General features: G+C 39.5%; 1 protein-coding gene across 7 annotated transcripts in view; it reads right to left on the reverse strand.

Annotated features, from left to right (window-relative positions):
• LOC103143423 (receptor-type tyrosine-protein phosphatase delta-like) overlaps positions 1 to 23,740 on the reverse strand; it is a 40,520-nt gene that overhangs the window by 11,214 nt on the left and 5,566 nt on the right. For 2 of the 7 annotated variants that reach the window (XM_016675218.1, XM_007559971.2), the window contains exons 6-15: positions 23,492 to 23,701; positions 22,105 to 22,265; positions 19,204 to 19,215; positions 16,549 to 16,661; positions 13,410 to 13,451; positions 12,806 to 12,903; positions 10,481 to 10,604; positions 6,607 to 6,782; positions 4,909 to 5,028; positions 4,666 to 4,820 (exon numbers count right to left, since the gene is read on the reverse strand). In XM_016675218.1, the coding sequence (XP_016530704.1) occupies positions 4,666 to 4,820; positions 4,909 to 5,028; positions 6,607 to 6,782; positions 10,481 to 10,604; positions 12,806 to 12,903; positions 13,410 to 13,451; positions 16,549 to 16,661; positions 19,204 to 19,215; positions 22,105 to 22,265; positions 23,492 to 23,701 (1,211 nt within the window). The remainder of the gene's footprint in view (positions 1 to 4,665; positions 4,821 to 4,908; positions 5,029 to 6,606; positions 6,783 to 10,480; positions 10,605 to 12,805; positions 12,904 to 13,409; positions 13,452 to 16,548; positions 16,662 to 19,203; positions 19,216 to 22,104; positions 22,266 to 23,491; positions 23,702 to 23,740) is intronic. The other 5 variants (XM_016675221.1, XM_016675220.1, XM_016675223.1 and 2 more) reach the window with 3 other exon arrangements.

A 23,740-nucleotide genomic window follows, 5' to 3' on the forward strand; every position in this document is an offset into this window, starting at 1 on the left:
TTGGGCTGGGTCTGAACCTTAATAAAATCCAGTGCAACCAACTGCTTTCAAAAGCAGCTGAGCCGAGTAGTGTTAGAGGACATTAGTGAACAAACAAAATCATGAAGAACAAGGAGCACCTCAGGCAGAACAGGGCTGAGAGTGAAGAGCAGCTTTAAAAAAAACAATTTTTTTAAAGGTTTTTGTGGCTGAAGTGGTCTAGTTGGGCAAGAAGAAGAGCAGAGGAAGAGGAGAACACATGCAGTAAATGACCCCTACTTCCTCCTTTTACAACCTACTTCCCAAAACTTTCAAAACGGAAAGTAAAAGCCATCATTTAAAAACGAATCTGCCAATCTACCTACATTTACAGGCCGCGCAGGGAAAACATTCGTCAAGTACTTGCACTCAACAAATCTGTCCTTTAAGGACGAGTGGCAAGAAAAAAAAAAGCTGACGCAAGAAAACCCATGTAAAGTCTGCCACAAGCCATAGAGATAATAGAAAGTTGGTCCTCTGGTCTGATTAGACTGAAATTAAAACATTTTGGTCTATAAAACGTCTCGGTGTGGTGGAGATCTGACATCAGCCTGATGAAGCCATTGCAAAAAAAAAGCGTGGGTAGGAGCTAGAGCGGTCCATAAACTACAACAAATTCAGTCTCCATTTATTTGTTTGTAAAAACTATCATCGGCCATGTAATATTTGACATGCATGTCACAGTTACGCCTCACGTTACGTTGGCCCAGCACAGAAGCCATGAGAAAATAAAGTCGAACGCCTTTGCAAGGGAAAGGCATTATGTTGTACATTTCGTTTGTTTTTCTTCCACCTCACACGGCGCTTGGCCTTGACAAGTCAAGTCCTTGCACTTGGCACACAAAAGCAAATAGGTTATCCAATTCATTTGGTGTACGTGTCTATGAGGTGCGAAGCAGCCCCCGTGTGCCTTCCTCCTTCTCCTCCTCCTCTTCCTCCTGAAGAGGCATTTGTTTTTCATTTGCAGCGAGAAACAGAATAGGTTGAGTAGGGGAGCTCAAGAGGCAGCGAAGCTGGTCCCCCGGGGCCGAGTGTAGTTAATGTGCCTTGCAGCAGAGAAACCGTGCTGCTGCAAACGGCATAAAGACACACATGGGAGTCGCTGGCTACAGCAAATGATCTGATGATCACTTTCAAAATGGATGAAAGCGAATTATTTCTTTGCCTTTTTTGACACGAAAAAGGCACTGCTCCAGGGTGAAGTTAAAAAGTGAACTTGAGTGAAAGGGGAAGCTTTTTTTTTGGTGGGGGCCCTAAAGAAATGTAAATGTATCCCAGGGGAGCAATCTGAGGAATGAGTCACTTCCAGGTCTGAAAACACCTAAAACCCCTTGGGTGTAAGGATAGAAAAAAAAACTATAGATTTCTTCCTTTGCTGCAGCAGAAAACATTTTTCTGAGCAGCCCGGAATGTGGGAGAGTGATGACCTGCTAGAGAGTAAATGACAGAGTGACAGCGCCGAGCTAGACGGACGGAGACGGAGGAAGATGAGGAATGGGAAAGGAAGGTGAGGAGAAGACACTCATCTTGAACTCGTGTCGCCCTCAAGTTAGTTTTTCTAAAGACTGAGCTGCAGAAATACACATCGGCTTCTTCCTCCCTCTAAGTGTAAGACCACAAAAGGCGAGTGTAATTTTCCTTTCTTTTTTGGAGAAGTGATGAGGTGTCGGGGTGAGCTGGTGCAGAAAGCTGTCAGTACGGTTGGCAGTTAAAGGGGAGCTGGCGCACTGACCACGCTAATGACCTGACACTGCCTTTTCAGCTATTCAAAAGCGGCCGCCTCGGACGTCGACACACACACGCACACGCATACACACACAAAACACACATACGCGCGCGCGAAAGTGTCAGGCTAATATGCTTTCCAGGAGTTTAGGGAATACGGGGGTGGGAAGGGGAGGAAAAAGCAGCACATAGCACAGCTGCAACGGGTCCTGTGAAGATAAAGCATTAGCAGCAGTAAAAGCAATTACATATGTATTGTTGGCAAATCTCTGGCTGTCAGCTGGCCTGTCACTGTTTTTTTTTTTCCTTTTCTGCTCTGTCTATAAAAACATCCACACATATAATAAATTAAACGGCAAGTTGAGGGTTAGCTTTTACTCAAGTGTATGTGAACAAAATTTATACATTAAATGATTTTTAACCTAAACTAAGGTGTTTTTTTTTTATGACTGGTATCTTTTATGCAACGGTAATTTTAAAACCATACGATTTGTTTTTGATTATCCAGCTGAATGATTCAGATTAAACAGATTATAATATCGGACAAAGATAACTAAATGCAAACAGCCGTTTTCAAATTAATTTATATATTACATTTGACACCTGATGTTCCTGGGGGAGGGGGTGGGGTGGGGTTACGGACACACCCTACTGCAGGAACAGCTAGAATCTGTGACTATTTGAGACATCCTCTGAATATCTTACTGTGAGGGTGAAACGAAACAGTTCTAGAAAGACTGGGCCAAAATTCCTTCAAAGTCATGTAGATTACCATTTTTCACCATTACTTCATGGCATGATTATGTGACTCTCTAAAACATTTAACTGTGGCAGAAAAAAAAAAAAAAAGCAAAAACATTACTCTTCGAGGATGCTAATTTTTCTTAGTTCTTTTCCACATGCTGTCCTTTTCCCCTTTTTTTTCCCCCTGATGAGCATTTTGGGAACAACAGTGGATTTTGGTCTTTTGCCTTAGGAGATTTTGCCTCTGAGATCGTGTCAAATCTTTCGGCTTTAACGGAAATAAAAGGGGCTATGTTTAATCTTCTCCTCAGGGAATGTTTCCCCCATGTTGCTTAACCTGTCAGTGAAGCTGGGATTTCACGGAGCATTACGTCTTTTGGTTGTAGGGAAGCCAGCTCTGATGATCGTCTGTTATACCTGGCTATGTGCAAAAGTGCGGATCGATTCAGTCCAGCGGCGTCGTTTTTATAGCAAAAAACTACAAGCATAACAGCATACCTTGCTTATTTTGTCATCATTTACAGGCTGTTCCCTAGGAGACAGTATAGATTTCATCATTGACTTTTTGTCCCATTGTATAAAAACTGTTACTAGAAATTCATGAAATCAAAACAGCATCCATGTCTATCTAGGAAAAGCAGTGCTTTTCTTTCAAACAGGAATCGGGACATGAAACAAAACAGATGTATATCTAGGCAGGAAGAACATTCATAGTAACATCATTTTGAGAAAAAAAATAAAATAAAAACCACAATTCAGTCTTAAGTGTCCAAAAGAATATTAAAAATTGTATTAACGGATATTTGCTTGCATTTGTCTACTCTAGTACTCTAAAGACTTAAGGAAAAAACACACACACACAATGTCTCTTCTTCAGTTTTTCATCTACCAACTGGGAGCTGACTTAGAGTATATATATATATACTCTAAGTCAGCTATTTATATATAGAGTAGATATAAATAAAACACTGTAAAAAGGAAGCATGGCAAACCCACTCCTGAAAGTGGATGCTGCAACAAAAATGCATTTTTATGTACATCCTTCATATTAACCCATCCACTAAAGTCCATTCTGGATAAGGATGTGAGACATAATTGTATGAACTTTCTTAGCTCTGTTTTCGTCAGATGGATATTCATCTACGTCCATCGTCCACGTGCGAATGTCCTGTTTGTAAATTACTGGCATTCACGCTTCATTTTTGTTCCTCGCTATGCTTTAAGCCTCCAGCATGTGCACAAACAGCTTCAGCAGGAGGATCTACACTAAATTAATAGGCACTTTTATCCTATTTTTAACAGCTTAACCACAACACTAGCTTTGTGGTGTCCTGCAAGCATGTAAATATACCAGTTTCTTCTATTTAACATGAAACACAGAATGATAAAAAGGCCCTGATTGGGGATTTGGATGGTGGACACGACTATCTGATGGGAAGCCAGAGAAATTTAAAACCCCAATCTGCAGTGTGACGTTAATTCCCACATTTTCCTTCAGACTTTAAAGTCTTTTTTTTTTTTTTGGGGGGGGGAGCTTTTTGGCAAGTAGCACTAATTAACTTCAGCATGTGGTAATTCTACAGTAATCCTTCTTCCTTTTTTGTCACTTTGATAAAAGTTGGTATCTTTTACACTGTCACCACTTCCTAATCCCCACACCCCCACGATGAGTGTGAGAGTTAAGAAAATCCAGAAGACTCCGTTACTGTGTGGCGCCTCACTGATGGGAAGCCCCGCTGCTCATGTAGCTGATGGTTGGTGAGCGAGTTCTGGGTGTATCAACCCAAATGAGATGAGCAGACTGGTGGGTTGTTGATGCAGGAAAGGCATGATGACAGGTCAGCCTGTATCTGTCTCTCTGAGTGGGAGGATCGCTGCAGGAAATGTAGCTGGTACTCGTGGTACGACGTTGCAAACACGTTCTAAGTTTGAGTGCTTTCTGGGAAATGAGGCTAGATGGCCTTTTTTGGGGCTGCTATGCAATGCATTTTAGTGCATTCTTTTTTTAGATATCAGTACACAAATGACTCAAATATGAGCCTTTAGTAACAAAGAAAGTGATTTATTTATTTTATTTTTTTTTGTCATATGTATTCATTTATTCATTCCGGCAAATGGAGAGGAAAGAAATCAATTTCATGCTTCAGGATGTTTCTGTAAAACTGTGATGTTCCCCACCTGCAGTGCACCACCATGGGCCCCGCATCTGGAGGATTGCAAGCTTTCACCCGTCTGAGGAAGGCGAGGAACGGCGTGGGGTGCTCCGGTACCCCGTGGTCTGGCCAGGCAGTGAACTGGAACTGCCTCACCTCCCTCTTCTCACTGGAGCCGTTCTGAAATAACAAACGAAAGTGACTAACGCATTTTGTGCCAGGGGGGAAAAAAAAAAAAAAAAAAAAAAAAACCTTCGCAAATCCTCACCTTAAAAAGTGCGAACGTCCGGACGCAGTATGTGGCCAACTCTACTGTGTCCAGCAACGTTATCTGGATGAGACCGTAGGTCTCTGTCCCTCTTGTGGGCCAGTACTGATCACATTTCACCTGCAGGATACACAGATCTCAGGTAAATCAGTCCCATGTTTAGACGCCATGTAGTGCGTGACTGTGAAGAGGAAAAGAATCCATGGATTTAAACCTTATTTTTTGGAAATGTGCGTCTCTTGTTCAAAATCCCAGTTCTTTGTTTGCCTGTCAAGTCAAGGCTGACCACAGATTAACAACTGGCTTTGTGTCTGGAGATAATCTTAATGTAGCTAGAGATCTACTAAGATTACATTTTAGACTGTTGAACTTTGTTGACCGATTGGGGACTGAGACAGGTGGATTATAATCGGTTTTCAAAGTAAGCGATAATGAATACACTGTATGCCACACATCTAAGGTTTTTTTTAATGACTATTTATACCATTTATTACAGTATCTTGCCTCTATTTAATTATATACTCTACTTTGAATTAGTCTATACCGTAAAATCACAATAGTGAATACCAAACCTCGAACCTTCTGCTTTTTACTAAACAAAATGTAATAAGTAATGCTGATATTTGTAGGACCACTTTGCACAGCCAAACAATGGACAAAACAAACGTTGACCTCCTCGCCCCTCATTCCTGCTGACTGGCTTTAATTTCCCAATCAATGAAATGGCCTGAGATATTTGCATGCAGCCACCAGTGCCATTAATTGCCATGACTTAATCTATAATTACGAATTTAAACACAACGTCCAGTCATATTAGCGTCTTTGCTTTATTGCCACTCTGGTTTCTTTGTGTCGAATAAAACACTTGAATTGCTGCGTTTGGACAAAGAGACAAAGAGAAGCACGGCTGCAGCCGGGGAGGAAATAACCAAGCTCCTGAAGAGTTATTTAAAGTATTGATTGGCTCAAAGGAGTATGTTTAAGAGTAGTTATCATCATCATATTTCCTAACAGGAGTCCTATGAGACTCTTAAGCCAAATGGCACCAGCATGAAGCACACCGTTTAGTAATATTTCACTTTTTAATAATTTGAGCTTCGCAAAAACAAAACAACAAAGCACTGTTAACTACGAAGCAGTGATTCTCAATTGTTTTAAATTACTATGGGCTTAACAAGATTTAGCAACATTAACGATATTTATAGCGATTTTTATTGTTTAGAGAAATTCTGCAGTTCTGGTGCGGTTAGCATGACTTTTTGGCTATGTTGGCATCGGGGCAGCTCCTGCCACTCTTCAGTTATTTGTGTGGCAGCATTTGAGTATCAAAGTAAACATTAAAAAAGTGACTGACAATGTCAGAATGTTTTGTAAGTAATGAAAACACATTTTTTTTGACAGACTCCTGCTCATTGTCATGTCACTGTTTCTCAGGGAAAAACTTTATCACCAGAAGTTCTAAACTTTAAAATACTTTCCCTCAACAAACATGAACTGGATCATTATCTGCTAAAATGACATGTTTTACAAAGAGTGTGAACACAAGTTAAAACTTTCTCTTCCTGATCACGATAATCTATATTCCACAATGAGTCAAAACTATTGAACAACATAATGTGAGAGTTGAGGAAGGCCTTATTTTATGATTAGTAGAACTGTGTTGTTTGATGTAAACAGGTGTCCGTTTTTGTCCCATACCCTCGACCTCTCTTCCAGTTTGGTCATCATGACAACGATGGCACTCCTCTGCTCCCATATCATCCTCCAAAATTCACCAAACGTCTCCGGCAGCGCTCCCTGGGTGGCGATGTAGGCATTTTGCTTCCTGTAGCCATCTATGTAGTTAGCGTTGATGTAGTCACTTCCAGGGATTCCTTAAAGACGGAAAGCAAAGTTACTAGTTTCATAGAGAAAGTAAACGGGATGTCAACTTTTCCAGACTGCACAGAAATCCTGACGTTTGTGTAAGTTGTTGTTTTCCATACAGCTCCATCACTGTGCCTATTTAGTGCATCGTCAGACTTTCTAATGCTTTTCCTGAAATGATTTCAGTCAGACTAATGTTTGCTGTAAGCAACGCAGCACAAACGCTCCTTTTTTGGGGTGTGTGTGTGTGGCGGGGGGATGGGGGGCAGTGTTACCCGTCCGAAGGGATTTGTGTTTGCTATCAACAACACATTTCCCTATTCCATATCTGCAACTGACTTACAGATAAAGCTCGGTCTCACACGGAGAAAAACAAACCGGCGAGAAAGTAGCAAAACAATTTTCCCCCAGCTCTGCTCTCCCGTTTCCCTTTGCTTATAATAAATGAAAGGCGCAGCAGCCTTTTCGAATCCAGGCAAAACAGACAGAGCTGACAGCTAGTCAATGCTTGAGGACTGGCAGTTTAGGGGCTCCGTGCACACATGGTCGACCAAGATAAGTCTCATCTGCATGGGCGCCACGTCTGAGAAATACCCCCCCCTCTCCTCATCCCCTCCACTTCACTCCAGCTGCTTCCTCTCCCTCAGACTTCCTTTTACTCTCAGGTAACTCATTCAACAGTGTAAAAGAGAAAGAAAATGGAATATGAACACATTAAAAGAACCCACCCACATTGTTTTTTTTTGTTGTTTTTTTTCTCTCTCTACTCTCCCACCCACCCTCGCTGAAGCCGTCCACACAGAAACAAGCGGCTGTGCATTTCTGTGATGGACAAGGGATAAGTACAATTAAGCCTTGGGCGTTCTCAATTTGAAAAGGAAAAAAAAGAAAAAACCCAAAAACAAACAGAGACATTACGGTGGTTTAATGAGTATGAGGCGAGTTGGTTAAATGTACATTTGCAAATGGATTTTTCTTTTATTCCTTCTGTCACTCAGGATTTGTGTAAATTTCTCCATTTTCTAAGTCAATGCAGCCATTAAGACATTAAAACGTTGATGTTCTTGCAGCGTAGCTCAGCTGGCACTCGACCCTCATTGGAGGAAGATGAAGGTATCGTGAAGAACATACTGAAGGTCTGATAATTACTTCCAGATTTCGGCTTGTTTTTTAGATTTTTTTTATTTTTATTTTTTTTAAAAATAAATAAATAAATAAATACTGTTGGCGACTCCTTGCGGTGGAGTCGCCAACAGTAGAGTTAGCAGTGTGTGTGTGTGTGTGTGTGTGTGTGTGTGTAGGCCAGCACATTTTTTGTATTAAACTTTATTGCCCTCATTCTAATTTTCTAATTTGTTGCCATTATATTTTCATCTGTTTAGAGTATTAATATTGCAAAGAACTCTGGAGTATGATATTTATTGGCAAATATACTCAAAGTTTCATGAGTTTGCACCTTGTCCAGGAGGCTGAATATGACACTGGTGTGCAGAATGTCACTGCAGCTGTTGCACACTTTTGACACAGATTACAGTCTCCTGGACGGTAAATGTCACAGAGTTGTTTGGAAGCAAAGATGAGAAACCACAGCAGTGAGGAAGATGTGGATTTATTGTAACTGATATTGTCTCCACAATACTTCCCTAACAATTGATTTGTATGATTTTCCACCATTGTGCAGCCCTACGTGTGAGCCACAATCATCAAAATTAAGATGTGTCCTCGTTTGAATAGGGATTACTGAAATAATAAACTTGATAGGTATTCAATGAATTAAAGTGCTTCTATAAACTTTACGGGGTTTAAGTAGAACTAAATAAACTAATCAAGGCTAGCCAACTTTAATTCAGCAGAACTTGATGGATGCGTTCAGACATCTTGAGTAAATACAGTGAAGTCATCGCAGACAGAACGCCTGTTTTCCAGAGATCCTGCCGAATCATGTCCACATATGTAAATTTTAACTTCAAACTCTAAAGTCAATTCCCTTTGTTTGTTTCTCTGTGGACTAGTTTGCACAGAGAACATAAAGAAACAGATGCACTGCTTGCCAAAATGCTTTTGTTAAGAATCGTCTCTCGTGTCCATCTGAAAGCAGCAGTGTCTTCAGCAGATGTGTTTTTTGTTTTTTTTTTCCAGTGGCTCGCTAATGGAGCTCCATCAACACTTTTAAGTTGTGGGCGGTTTCTAATAGACTGGAAAAAAAGATGCTCTCTAAGTCACTTTATCCATTTACTATTTTATTTATTTTCCCATTTTCTTCCATGGGAGCAGCTGAGTGGAAATGCTTAATTAATAGCTTTGTGTGTGTGTGTGTGTGTGTGTTTGTGTGGGCGCAGTTGTGTTTAATCGTAAACCGATGAATGAGTTAGTACTTTGCAGGGAAAGTTTCAGAAAGGCCTTTTCATGTACAGGGAGCACTGATGTGCAACACGTTATAGATGTCATTTCATTCCTCCCTCTAACACTGCAGCTTAAGTTTTGCCTGTTCACACCAACAATTGTCCTTTTTGTGCTGTACAGGAAGACTATTGATTCAATCATTCATTCGTAGAGAGTATACTTGGTAAAAAAAAAAAAATATATATATATATCTCTGGCTCTGTGTGTATTTGTGATGGGAGGTTTTCCTGCAAAATTAGATAGAAAGTACTCCTGGTCCAGTGTATCTGGTCCAGAAGTAGCTGAATTTCTCTATGGATGCTACTGACAGAGATTATATTGCCTTTGACTTACTGAACACTCTTTTAATAGAAAGTCATGTTTTTCTTCTCTGGATTTTTGCTACTGCTGTTAATAACTTTGTGAGCTTTCTTTTCAGAGAAACAGTACATCTCAAAAAAAAAGCTCTTATGGAGATACTGTTACCATTAAGTCAGTTGTATTATTTTTTTATAAACAGCACTCCTGATAAAAGAAAGCATTCATTGCTCAGTGCTTTTGTGTTTAATTTAATTTCTCTCCTGGACAAAATTACTGACATAACTTCTCTGATTAGAAAAGTATGTCTTAAAGTATGTGTTTCTCTTGAGGTAATCCAGTACTCATGTTTGTAGCTGTATTTATCTCCTGCCCAAAGAAATTGACTCACATTTTGCTGTCATCAACATTGTGGATTCTCCTGTCACAGCAATTGACCATCTGCACTTCCAGAACCAGGAAGTGCAGCACTTCCAGAACAGAGGCTTTTCCCGTTTAAAGGGACGGGTTTAAAGGGACGGGTTCCTCTCCAATGCTTGCTCAGGAGGTGGGATTGCTACAAACTCTTGAACTGCAGTCAACTGACATTTCTTAGACAAGCATTTTTTACCAGTTTGTGTAACAATGTACTTTAGTAAAATTTGCACCAATATTTTATTCTGACTATATAACATGGCAAATTGTCACAATTCAATTGTCACAATGAGACATTTGAGCTGCAGCCAAATTTGCCATATGTTTGTTTTTGTATATTTATGTTATAAAATGGCATTTCCTGTCAAATCTGCTTTTTTTGTTGGCAAAAAAATACAGAAACACAAATGAACAGGTAATGTTTACTACAAACATCACTGTTATGTACCGGGGTTTCTTATATGAGCCGCCACTCATATTCATGTATGAATATAATGAAATTTAACAGTGTAAAAATGCCCAGGAGGTCTTTAAAACATGTTTCTATGGGTCATCACTACAAGCAATGCAGCAGTTAGGAAGGGAGACGTACCGTCAATAGCTGAGAGTAGGACTCTGGAGTGATCGTAGGCAATTACGTTGGCGTATCTGTTCTTTGGTTTGTTGACCTCCAGGTTGGAGTGCTCCCAGGTGAACTGCTGACCGGGGTCAATGGACTGGCAAGGGGAAGAGCATCACACTGTTACCACAATAAAAAGTTTTGACACAAGATGAATAAAAATTACATGAGAGAACATTGACTGTTGACGTTTAGGAGGTTTCCACATTCTTAAATTCTCCTAAAAAAAAAAAAAAAAAAAAAAAAAAACTGCAAATGAAAGTTGGATCTGATGTTTTTGACAAATGTTTAATTCATTTCTTTTAGAGTATATGCAAGGCCATACAGGGTTTTATGCATTCAGATACTGTCCAGGTCCTGTTTAGCTAGAATGTGGGGATTTTTTTCCTTTTTTTTTTTTTTTAAAGTAAAAGCACTTATAAATATTTCCGCCTGGTATGTCTGATGTTTCAGTTGACCCCAGATCCTATTTTAGCTTTTGCCGACTCTAATAGCACATTTGTTGGAGAGTAAAAGCTGAAAACGTACATTATGTGCTTCTGCTATGCATAATATTGATTTTTTTTTCCTTTTTGTGCTGCTGTAAGGCCTTCTCGGCTGCACAAACACAGTGAAGCAGAAAGGCTTTGAAATATTAATGAAATACTACTCTATGGAAAAGTTACACTTACACTAGCCATGCTAACCATTGCAAGCCCTCAAGCTTAAAAGAGCTACCATGGTGGAAATAAACTGACGCCCAAAGTTTTTTGAGTTAAAGATTACCTTTGTTTTGAAAGAAGAAATAGGTAAAATATAAAAAAAATATGCACAAATTGCATTGGGAGAGATTTTTTTTTTTAATGACAAATGACTTCCAGAGAACTCCAGTTATTTTATCCATAAACAATTTCATTCTCATAAAGGCTATTATTGACTGTGCGCCACCTTATTTCTCTGCTAAGTGAATAAGAAACTAATAATGAATAATCATCATCATTTTAGTCAATATTGTTTTCCATTTGTTTTGTTTCTGATCCCTGTTAAGCCCAGAAAAAATGTATATGACATTAAATTTCACATTTGAAATTTGACCCTTTGTCAAACTAAAATTACCAATGAACTTTCTCTTGGTAAATATTGTTTAATGGAGTCACAAAACTGCATTTCATCACTGATTATCAAAGCCGGTAAGAAAAATGTCCTGCGTTATGAGGTACAACTCTTTAGGTCAAATCTTCAGCCCAGATCTACTTTGGCCATGTTCAGGAATTTCTTCTGTTGAATTTTGATGCATTTAGTATTCACGCTATCACCCCCTACTGGCACAACTTAGGTATTACCAAGCTTTTGTAACCGGATCCCAGAGAAAGTGTTGATGCAGGTTTCTCCAAAAGGAAACAAACAAACAAAAAAAATCTCCAGTACTCTAGCTGCCAAGCTAAACCCTTTAATTTTAGCACAATTACCCCAAACATTAGCCTCCCAAGGACGTATTTTTCTGATCAATATGTCCTGTCCAAATCTATCCTAAACAAAGGCATGGAAAGTCAGGCTCAGTTTGATTTTTACCAAAATATGTTCAAACAATGGGCTGCAACGTTGCTTACAATATAAAAATCTTTATTACATTGTGCTCATAAAATTGCTTTCCACTGCTCTGAAATAAGCAGTATGAAATTGGAATAGAAAGGTACTTAAGCGGCACTAATGATTTGGCAGCTTGGCAGTTTGAGGCCCACAAGGTGACCTCGTAGATTATGGAGGAGCTGAATGATCAGCACAGAGAGACGGGCAGAACAGGGTAGTGGTAATTATTTTTCAAATGCAGCTGGGGCCTTTTTTGAAGATTTTTTTTTTATTTTAAGGATCTATGAAAGGCATAGTGCTAAATTATCAACTGGCATACGGGACTAATTCATATTGTTGGAGAACTAAAAGATCCCAAAGGGCTTTAGACTTCTAGGTTCTACAGTAATATCATAAGATGGCTACATTATGCTTTGCTTGTTTTACTCTTCATGCGTCCTCATTGTGCGACTTCTTACATATTTTATTTGAAAAGCAGAGTTTGACTGACTTTATGAAGGATCTTGACTCAACAAAGGCCAAAACCTTTGGGAACACCATTGGTCTTAATGTTTTCATACAAACTTTACAGCAAACATGTACTTTTGCTTCTTGATGTTTTTTTTTTTCCTTTTTTTTTTTTTTTTTTTTTTTGTGGTGACTACACCTAAATATTTAAGTGACTCTCAAGAACCACAAGAAGTTTTGACCCTAACTAAATTGTACCTATAACAAAGAGTTGACACTTACTTCATATTCCTGGGAAAACTTTAGGTTGTCATTGGCTTTCAGGCGCTCTACGTGATCGGCCAATTCCATGATGGGGATCGGAGGATGGTTCGCCATACCTGTCACAAAAAAAACAAGATGGACCGATCATCGCTCAGGCACAAGCCTCGATTACCAGCATATGATTATAAGAGGTGGAGGTGGAAGAGTGAATCTTGTTAGGCTAGTTTGTTTTACTCAAAGCAGTGACCATGCTAATAAAGAGACACAAAAGCCAATGAGAGGCCATCGAGCACACTTTAGCCCCCACTCCCTACGGAGAGAGAAAAACGTTATTCACACAGAACGCCGCAGTGGGTAGTTAGCAATGACAGCGTGTGCACGGACACACACAAACATCCCCCAAAACACACAAACGTCACACGCTGAATGTTAGGCTGCTGACATCTGCTTTGAGTGATGTCATTTCAAACTCTGCCTCCTGCGATGACAATGGTGTTAAACGGCGTGATGAATTAGATGCGGATGTGGACACAAGACTTAGCAAAAACAAAAGGAGGAAAGAACTGAGGCTAAAGAAAACGATTATGGGTCATGTCAAAAAGCATAATCGAGAACAACTAACTTGACAAATGGAGGTTACTGGGGTGACTGGGCGCACCTGAACCTGTGGAGGAAATGTGGGTGAAATTAACTTTATTATAGACGTCACAGCAATGTGATGACTGTTTTTAGTTTAAAAAAAATACAAGACAAAAGGTAGAAAAAGGATAAGAAATAGCTGATTTTGTCTATACTATATGGGAGATTAGCAACATACAAAATATTGTGATGCCACTGTGCTAATTTCACAGGGAAGAGGTAGACTGAATGATCTGATGATTTGTTTAGTTTACTGAACAGAGACTATGTATATAAGGATTAATCACAACTAAAAATACATTTTATTACAGATAATAAATATTAGACAAATTCTTCATTCCAATTTCATCTGGAGGGACATTTCTGAAGAGTAACTGGTAGAGATGCACTGATCAAGCCACCAGTCCTTTGTAAATGACTGGTGTTATCAAAAGGAGGTTTTGTCTGACTGACCTCAAATTCTGATGGCATCAATTTATAATCTTAGCCAGCAAGACGGGTGGCTTGATGGTCGTCTTTGCACAGAACAAATATGCATTTTCCCTACAAAATTAAGTTGTTTTTTTTTTTTAGAATGATGTTTATGTGTGTTTAAGCATATGGTCTCATGAGGCATCTGTTTTTGTCTTTGTGGGAGGGTTACACAAAGGGCAGCTCTGATCATTAGCGTCTATAATTTTTGAAACAAAGCAACAAATTTAAGTAGGACAATTTTTCCAGTAAGTTATTTTTCCAATAAGAAATAGCTGTAATATATATCTAATAAGATATGTTACAAACTTAATTATCAACAAGTCATATCAAAACCTGGAGAAAAATGCTAATGTTAGCCTAGCGACAAAGCAAGCTGATCATCATCAGAGGAAGTAAGAGCTAATTAGGGTTGTATGTGTCGGGGCAGATATGCTTTCAGAAACAGAAGAGTTTTGTTTATATTAGTTTAAACTTTTTTTTTTAACCCACCATAGTGTTGGATTAGAAATCCCAGTTGGTACAAAACAAACAAACCCCCCACCCCACATGCCATCAAAGAACAAAGCAGAATCCAGAACATTGTATTAGAAAGTTAGATCTCAAGCATACACACACAACGGCTCTACTGGGTTTAATGTAGTATTATGTGACAAAGTTACGTCAAGGATAAAATAATCTCGAGTGAGCCGTCTCCAGTTTGTAATAATTTAAAACTAACTTAACAGACTTGGTGTGCTGCAGCAGTTCAGATGGATTTGATTCCACGAGGCAGAATTACACTGTATAAATAATTTATAGTCAGGTTGTATAAAAGAAGAAAAAAAAAAGGTCCAGGAAGAGATGTTCACCAAAGCAACGTGTTTCACTGTGGCTATGACGGAAGAGAGGATGTGTTATTTTGCCAAGCTGGGCGCCTGGCGCTCTATGCGACACTACGTTTCATTCTGGTTTCTGGCACAAGTGGGCATTAGCAAATGGAAGCTGCAACGTTTTCACACCCACTTATACATCCCTTCGAACGACTGCAAGGACTGCCTTTATTGCAGTGCGCCACTCAAAATCCATTTTTACTAAAGGGATTGGGGAGGAGGGAGAGGGGTTGAGGTGCAACCACGAGAGTGCCTTTCCTGACATGCCATCGTTCAGACATCAAGAATCCTTAAGATGAAAATGTCCAATGAGAGGGGTGAAGAGGTGAAAAGGAGGGGAAGTGCAGCAGAGAGAGGTGTTCTTAGGTAGAAGTGCTTTGGAGGAAAGTGGTCCTGTGGTGAGAAGAAAAATATTTGGTTCTTTCTGTAGCTTCAGAGAGCCAAGATACTGGCTCTAAGTAAGTAAAAAAAAAAAAAAAAAAAAGATCGGCTTGAGAGGTGAGAAAAATAGTGGAAGGATGGTTGGAATCAGTTCCAGGCTGAGGTAAAAAAACTCCTCCTGCTTGGATAAAATGATCTGTAATGGCCCTAAAATCCCAACGGAGCTTTTCTGAATATGCACAAATGAGCCTGCCGGGATAATTTATCCCCCTTTTGGGCTAGCTGACCTGAAAAATACGCGTTTCATATTACAACGTTATTGGCAGCGTCTGAACACCCGTTCTGAAGCAGTCAGACCCAAAGAAAGTCAAACTGTATTAAAATGTGCCACTTTTGGCCCTGGAGAAAATGTGTGTCTCCTTTCCTGGTAATACAGCATCTTGCCAAAGGATTCATATTTTATCACATTGCAACTCCAGTGCATTTAATTGGGACTTTATTTGATAAACCGACACAAAATAGTATGGAATTATGAAGTAGAATGGCGTCTGAAATGGGCATCAATGTCATTAAAGCTGCAAACTCTTCAGGATATGTTGTCAATTTTGCACATTTATCTAAACTGTTCCATTGTAGCTCTGGCTGCTGTGTTGTCCTGCTGGAAGGCAAATCTCCATCAAGAATCAGTTCAACACAGGTGGACTCCAGTTGTTGGCTTGGTGACTCCTAAGTGCATCTTCTCGCACTGGATTTTATTTACGGGTATCAGTGTAAAGCGGAACAAACACAAATTGATATCACACTTTTAAAACTTTTGTAGGAAAATAATTTGAAAACGACCTTGCAAGGTTTGATTGCACTACTTTGTGTCGGCTTATCAGATAAAATCTCAGCATGTTTGGAATGCGACAAAATGCGAACGACTTCGAAGCCGCAAAAACACGGGTTTCGTCATCCTCTCGCCAGCTCGTGGTTTTCACACAGCCGTGATTAATTTCGTATTTCGCTCGCCTCCTGCAATGCAGGTCTGTGCTATTCTGGGTGAGCGTGACAAGCAGTAATGACCTGTACAACCCAGATGCAGACGGCGATGACATATGCCACTGAAGTGTCGAGCCCGCATTCCTGCCTCCGGATTTTCCACAGCGAGGCGTCTCCAGAGAGACCCATGTCAGTATTGACCCTCTCTGTCTGTTCAGAGCACCTGTCCACTGCCTCTTGTGCAAAACGCTCCCTTGTTCAGTGTCAATCTTACCAAGAAAGGGTGATGAAGAGGAATATTTGGTTTTGTTCCCTTGAAGAAAGCAATCAGTGGCATTCAGACTATTTTCCCAAGATGCACATTCAGTTTTTTGTTGTTTTTTCTTCTTCACACAACGCTTGATCTGGAATACTTACCAGGTGTCTGGAAGTTAAGACGCCGGAGCTCAACCGGATCAGTCGGATGATGAAGAGGCATTTCTTTGCTGTTTGGAAGGCTGCCTTTTCTGGCTTCGGTTTCTGCTCTTTTTCTGCGGGATATAAAACAAATTCAAATTATCTCAGCCAAGAAAACAGATGCCTTTTTTTTTTTTTCTCTCTCTATTGTTGTATAACCTCAAAATGCGCCTTGTTGTCGCATGAATAATGAGGGGAAATATGTAATTAAGGAGCTGACAGGACTACATTCTCTCGGCATGCAGGACTACAGGGGAAAGTCTGAGTAACATCTCTTCATTGTATAATGGCTTGCAGTACAATAGCTTCTAGCTGGTTAATTCCATCCTTAGTGAAGCTTAATGTTCACGTTTCAGTGAGAGTGTCAGGTCATGCATTCAGCTTTTAAAAAAATTGGAAGGCTTTGTTGGGTCCAGGATTTATATGCATTATACTGAAACCAGAGTTTGTTAATGTACATATGCTTAATTATATGGCACGGTGCAAAACCAGTCCTTGTTTCTTATAAGCCTGCACAGCATGCTTTATTTTTAATCTTTTAAAGTGGTCTTTAATACATCCCCAAGCTGCCTGAAGAACTTCACTAGTCTTTATTTGGACTTCAGCTTTTTCATTCATTTTCAGCATAAAATCCATAATTTGCTTTAAAACAAAGAAAGTGGACAAGATGAGTACAAAAGTGTAAGTCATTAAAAAAACAAGTAACTACAGCAGATAAAGACAATAATAATTTTAAAAAATCCAGCAGGGAGCTGACATAGGCCCTGAGAGATGCAGTACATCATCCTTTAGTTGATCTACTGTACAGGTTTTCAGCTAACAGCTCTTTGAGGATTATTCTTTTGTGCTTAGGCATAATGTTTTAATGTTGATTCAGGGAAACTCTTGCATTTAAGCTTTAAGGGTGTATTTAAAAAAAAGTCAAATTATGATATCTTTTTTTTTGTCCTTGCTTCTCTAAATCTGGGCTTCTGTTTAAAAGGAGACCAGATTTATTCTAGTTTATTTTATTAACTTACCTGCTCTGTCAGATTCTAAGTAAGCCTTTCTTTGCTTTTTGTCATTGCAGTTTTTAAATTGATATTAAAGCCTTTAATTTGATGCTTATCCATTCAGTTTTCAGCTTTGTTTTAGATGTCATTACAAGTTAAATATACGTATCCTTGACGAAGCCCCCAAATAAAACTATATCCTGATCTGATGCACAAATCACAAGCCTGAGATGCCCACTTGGTAAGAGGCGAGGTACGTAGAGATACAACCTTTTAGCTACAAGGCAAGAATGCTAACAAGTGCACAACTATGACCACTGTACACTAAGCATAATCAACCACAAGAGCTACTGCAACAATGGTTTTCAGTTTGTCAATACCTTTGAAGATGTTCAAGTGTCATTGTCTTTCCAGGTATTCCAATGGTATGTTTTTCATATTCGACGAAAGAAATTGCAACAAATGATGTTGCAAACGTCCAAAAAACGTTTTCTTGAGAAATTATATTACATGTCGTCACCACATTAGCTTCTCCTTGTCTTAATTAATAGGTCAGACTGAAATAGTTTAGCAAAGAAGAAAAAATAAATAAAAAAAATTCTCCTAAAATCCTAATAGTAAAACCTGCCAATATCTGAACAGAACTAAAAAACACAAACCTTCAAAGGTCCCAGAAGTGGTTTATAAAGAAATGCGGGATGAATCAAGACTGTCGTACCAAAGGTCACATGTGGAATGCTAAATAACATACCTCAGTTCAAAGGGATCTTTTGTGTAAGTATAAACCAGTTACTGGTAAAAAGACGTTCCAGCGTTTTGAAATGTTAAGTTTAAAAATAGCTAAAAAAAAATGTCATCAAACCATCCAAACAGCCTTCCAACATCTTTTCATGCAAGAGAAACTGTCAGAACAACAGACATTTCTCCAGTTCTTCCAAGTACTGAATATTGCAGCAATGTCCCAATTCACTAGTTGTTGCCTGCACACTGCTGGTCAGCTCACTCAATGAAGGCTCCACCATTCTTCCCTCAATGACAAGAAAGTCACTTTTACCTTGGTTTAAATATTTCTGGTTTAAAAAAAAAAAAAACAACTAACAGTCACGGTGCCAAAACTAAATAAGAGGAAACTAACATTTGTATTAATCTAACAGTGTTTTGAAACTACAGTTGGCAAAGTAAATGTCTGTTAAGCAGCTGACTGAAGGCTCTGCTGGAGCAGATAACCTGCCAACATACGTTTACGTATTAGTATGTTACCATGTTGTAACTGATAAATATCATGGCTAAGACTCTTCTTGTAGTAATATTCATAATACTGGATTATTTTGGCAGTAGTATACATAACTGTTGCTGTCCTCTTACGTGCAAGTATTTAAGATGCTATTCCACATTTTTTTATTTAAATGTTTGTGTAAACAACATAAAACTGTGTTTTTGCTCAAAACCGTGCAGTGACAATGCCCAGTTATGTGCTTTTTTCCTGTTGTCTTACATGTGCGACATGCCTCTCTTGCAGGGGAAAGATGTGTTCATTAGCGACATGCAAAAGAAAAAAAAACTGACCAAGACGTTCTAGGTTTCTTTTTTGTTTGTTTCTTGTTCATTTCTTTGGCAGTCTTACCTGTCTGGTTTGCTGCTCCATTGGTCAGCAAAAAATAAAAATAAAAGAAAGAAACGGCAACACATTAGGGAATGAGACCTTTAGGTTTTAATATTACTGAGACTTCCAGAAACTAAATCAAAAGCAGCAAGAGAAAAATGAATCCATCTCGCCTGACTTTTCTTTTTTTTTTTTTTGCTTTGTGTGCAAGATTAGTGATGCTTCACTTCGGGGGATTATGCTCAATTATGCAGCCTTGAGGTTCTTTGTTTCAAACACTACAGATTCCCAGGTGCAGCCAAGATTCGTACAATGTATCTCAGCTATTTCAAGCAGTTTCAGCTGATTGCTTCTTGTTCAAGCATAAAAAAGTCATCTCTTGACTGCTAATTGGCGTGTCTGTTCCTGTACTCCACTGTTTTATGCATTTATCAAACTCAGAAACGACGCACACTAAAGATTCATGCATTTGGTATTTTATATGAAACGACACGTGGGATCGTTGAGTTTAATGAAATGTGTGTGATGGGGCACGGGATTGTGGTGGGGTTTTTTTCCCCATTTGAAACAAAATCCATCAGTTTTATTGCCATGATTGTATTTGGAGGTGTACAATTTACTTTTATGTCCAGGCTCAGCAGATCTCACCACGGTTTTGTTGTGTTGTTGCATCAAAGTTGCATTCTCTACCCCATGAATATTGATCTTCAAGAGAAATATCACCTAGTTCTAGTGCTAAATGTCCCCTTGCCTGTCAATAACTAGTCTGGTACTCGATGTTTAAATCTACTGCACTTTACAGATGCTAAAGAAAATTAATCATAAATAATAAAAAAATAATCTCAGTTTTTTTTAATCAAGTTGTAAAAAAAAAAAAATATTTTCCAGTTTAAATATAAAGAAATATGTACGTTTTTTTTTTTTTTTTGTTAATTTTGATGCTAGTGACAATCCAGAAAAGTAGAATATGGCTATTTGCAACAGATTTTTATTAGCCATACTGTGCTGTTACTCTCCACAAGCTGTAGCTTGAGGGCTCCCATGAAAATAAGCTCAGGCGTAGATATTTGACTGAATGAACTACTGGTTATGTAGAAGGCCAGAGGAGACGGACGAGGAAGTGGACGATGCAGGAGCGCAAATGTGTGCAGGTGCATGCTTAAAGGCTGCGCGTGTCCTGGCGAAACAGGAGGACACAGGAGAAGGGAGCATAAGGTCAAAAATGAGGATCTGTAGCTCAGGTTCCCCAGCTGGATGGGTAGCGGCGAAAGGTGTGGGGAGAGGAGAGGGGGTGGGGGGAGGTTAGGATGGCTGGGAAGTGAGCCCACACCCCGGGGTCCTTCTGAAAGCTTCACACACATGCAGTGACAGGCAGCAGATAGTCAAAGCTCTTCCCTCCTACGCTTGACTGATGAGCAGTGACATTACGGGCTCAGAATATCACTAGGGGGTTCCAGTTAAAAGAAGAAAAAAAAAAGGGAGGGAGGAGGGAGGGGGATATTTTCATTCAGTGGGAAGAGCATTACAGCAGTGTTTGCTACAGTTTAAAGAGAGTTCCTGAGTGTGTGGAGGGAGGCGTGTGATTAACTTTCAGTCAGCAGACGTGTCTGCTTGAAGGACTGTGGGCGCCTGAGCTTTGATGGCTTGACAGTTCGGGTAGATGCATGTTTGGAATTACTCATGTTAGAATTAATGTGAATTACTGAGAAGGAAGGTCACACTTAGTCCAAGGATCGATGCGCCTCAGGCTTAAAGGTAAAAATCACTTTTTCTACATCTGAATACTGGAATTTGGTTCAATGTTTCAGTTTATTCAGCACTACAATGTTGCCACTCATATAGCATCCTTTATAATTATTCGCCACCCTGGTGAAGATGTAAAAAAAAAAAAAACAATAAAACAATATTCGTCTATTTTCTAAACAATTTTCTTCTAGTAAATTGATAAGTGTCTAGGAGTTTATTACCTTATGGATTCATTTTTGTTTCCCCGGTGAATAAATATGATGTGACATAGTAGCCTATTTTTTTTTGTTTTGTTTTATAAACTCTTCACAGTGGGAACAAGAGGAGAACAAGGCATTTTTAGTAAACCGGACGGGTGTTAATCTTTATTAGTCAGGAAATGTCCGCAAGAAAATAGCTCCTTGCTAAAACCTGGTCAAATTTACACTAAGAGCTATAATCAAAACAACTGGAACTGTGACTGACAAGGCTGGACGAGGATCCAACTTTATCTTGCCACAAGGCAGGTCACTGCCAAAAATGCTCTCCTCAATACACCGGACCATAAAACAGGGTACCGAACTGCACTGACCAAAGCCGTACCGCTCAACGGAAAAGAGGCATTAGGATTCAACAGGTTTCCATAACAACCATTAGACGGCAACCGGTTGTTTGCGAGCCAAGCCAACTTCCTCAGTCGCTAAGTAAACAACAGGGTTCCTACATCTTTACTTCAAAATACCATACTGTGTCTTTATTTTTATGATTCTTTATAACCCAGAACTAAAGAGATAGAAGCTAATGAGAACATTTAAATGGCTGATAGTTTACATTTTAAATGGATGGGAGAAAAATTTCAAGATTTGATGTAGTGACCCCCCCAAAAGAAATGACACAACAGAAATAATAGTGTGCAAAATACATACATTTTAAGAATCTGAGTTTTTTTGTTATTTTCAAAGTTTTTATGATGAAATGAACCTTGTTCTTTGGTCAGATAAAATTAAAACTGCGCTTTTTTTAACGACAAACACTCCGGGGGGGATTCTTGATTGAAACAAATGTTGCAGACACACAAAAAAGCGCCTCATGCACCTCACTGTTATGTCTGGTAGAGGCTCTGTGATGCGGAATACGTCGAGCGTTTCTATCTGCGACGGATTGTTGTGAGTTTCTGATGCGCTGCAATGTCCTCACCTTTTATAAAGAAGGATGGCGATGACGATGCATATGATGAAGACAACTGCCAGCACGGGCCCCACCACCCAGATGAGACCTTCCTCCTCGTCCATGATCGGCTGGGGATTGAGGTCTGCTGAAACAACTGGGTCGGAGTACGGGCTGGTGGCATACATGATCTGAGAAGGAAAAAACAGAACTTTGGTCCAGTTTTTGCCGTTTTAAAACCCGTCTGATATTTTGCTGCACGTGTTTCCTATTTATTTGCAATGCGGTGAATTCAGTAAGGCAAATTCAAAGCTAATTCAAAGTTTCCTCTTGAGTAATTTTTTTATTTTTTTTTGCACAGCTGCTGTTTGACCAACTACAATTATCTGTGTATCTTTCTTCTCAAGGAAAGAGCTGATTGAACCATTTCATATTCAAACCAGGGATAAAAAGATGGTCTCCGGGGAAGAAAATGTATGCGTTAGTGGGCAAATTAGAGATTTGCGTCTGTCCGTCATTATCTACCTGAACTCGGGGTTAGTGGAGAGAGTACGAGGTAGAGCTGTAAACCCTGGAGCTCATCAAATCCATCATCTTGCCTGCAGCTGCCTAATCATGCTGCTTTCTGCCCTTTCGTCCGCACTGACACACACACACGCACACGCGCGCGCACACACGCACATTGACACACTGGCTGCAGCAGCGGAGATAAGGTGGACCACACGTAGGATGCAATTAAAGAGGAGCTCTGTTATCGAGGTGTTCCTGCGATCGGCGAAGGTCTTCAGGGGGTTTCTCTCCCTAAAGCATCCAGGGTCAGGTTCTTTTTGGACACCTTCCCAGTGCTGCTTTAAGTTTTCGTGGCAAAGCTGCACAAGCCCTCAGAGTAACACACAACCAGAGGCAGACTGCGGCCTTTGGCCGAGATGAAGTGGATTTGACCCTTTTCCTTAACAGTTTTTAGAACTAAATAAGAAATCAGGGAGAGAACTTGAGCTTTAAGATCACAGTGCCTTGAAAAAGTATTCACATCCGACCTTTTAACTTTTTTTTTTCCAACCATAAACTTAAATGTATGTTCATGAGATCTTAAATGATTCACCAACACAAACAAGGTAGAGGATATTTGAGAATTTCCTTGCTGATAAGGAGCATTCACGCAGCACAGTGATGGTGTTCAGTGTGATGCTTTTTTTTTTTTTTTCAAAGCTAATGCAATTCTTTTGACATTTTCTTATAAAAAGCTCTTTATCCCTAACTTGTCTGTTGTGTTGCTTGGTGATACAACTACATAACACTTTTATTAAATAAAATTCCAATAAGTTACACCGAGATCTGGGGCGGTACAGGGACAACGTGAAACCGTTTACAGTGTTTGTTTTTTTTATAAAGGACAGAACTGAAAAACAAAACGTACGTTTTCAGACATCTCCAGCACGGCGAGCACGAAGAAGATGTATTCCTGGCCGTTCTGGAGTTGTTTGTTTTCAAAGTCGTCGTAGATCTTGCCGTCTCCCAGGGTGAACTCTTTGGGCAGGTCTTTGAAATGTGCAGCGATGTAGGCTTTGGGCTCGGCGTGCCTCTGGAAGCGAAGGCCTCGGCTCGTTCGGTTTATCTCTTTCAGTAGCTTTAGTGAAAAAAAAAAAAGAAAGAAAGAAAAAAAAAA

Source organism: Poecilia formosa, unplaced genomic scaffold, assembly GCF_000485575.1.
Source record: "Poecilia formosa unplaced genomic scaffold, Poecilia_formosa-5.1.2 Scaffold111, whole genome shotgun sequence".
Taxonomy (NCBI): domain Eukaryota; kingdom Metazoa; phylum Chordata; class Actinopteri; order Cyprinodontiformes; family Poeciliidae; genus Poecilia; species Poecilia formosa.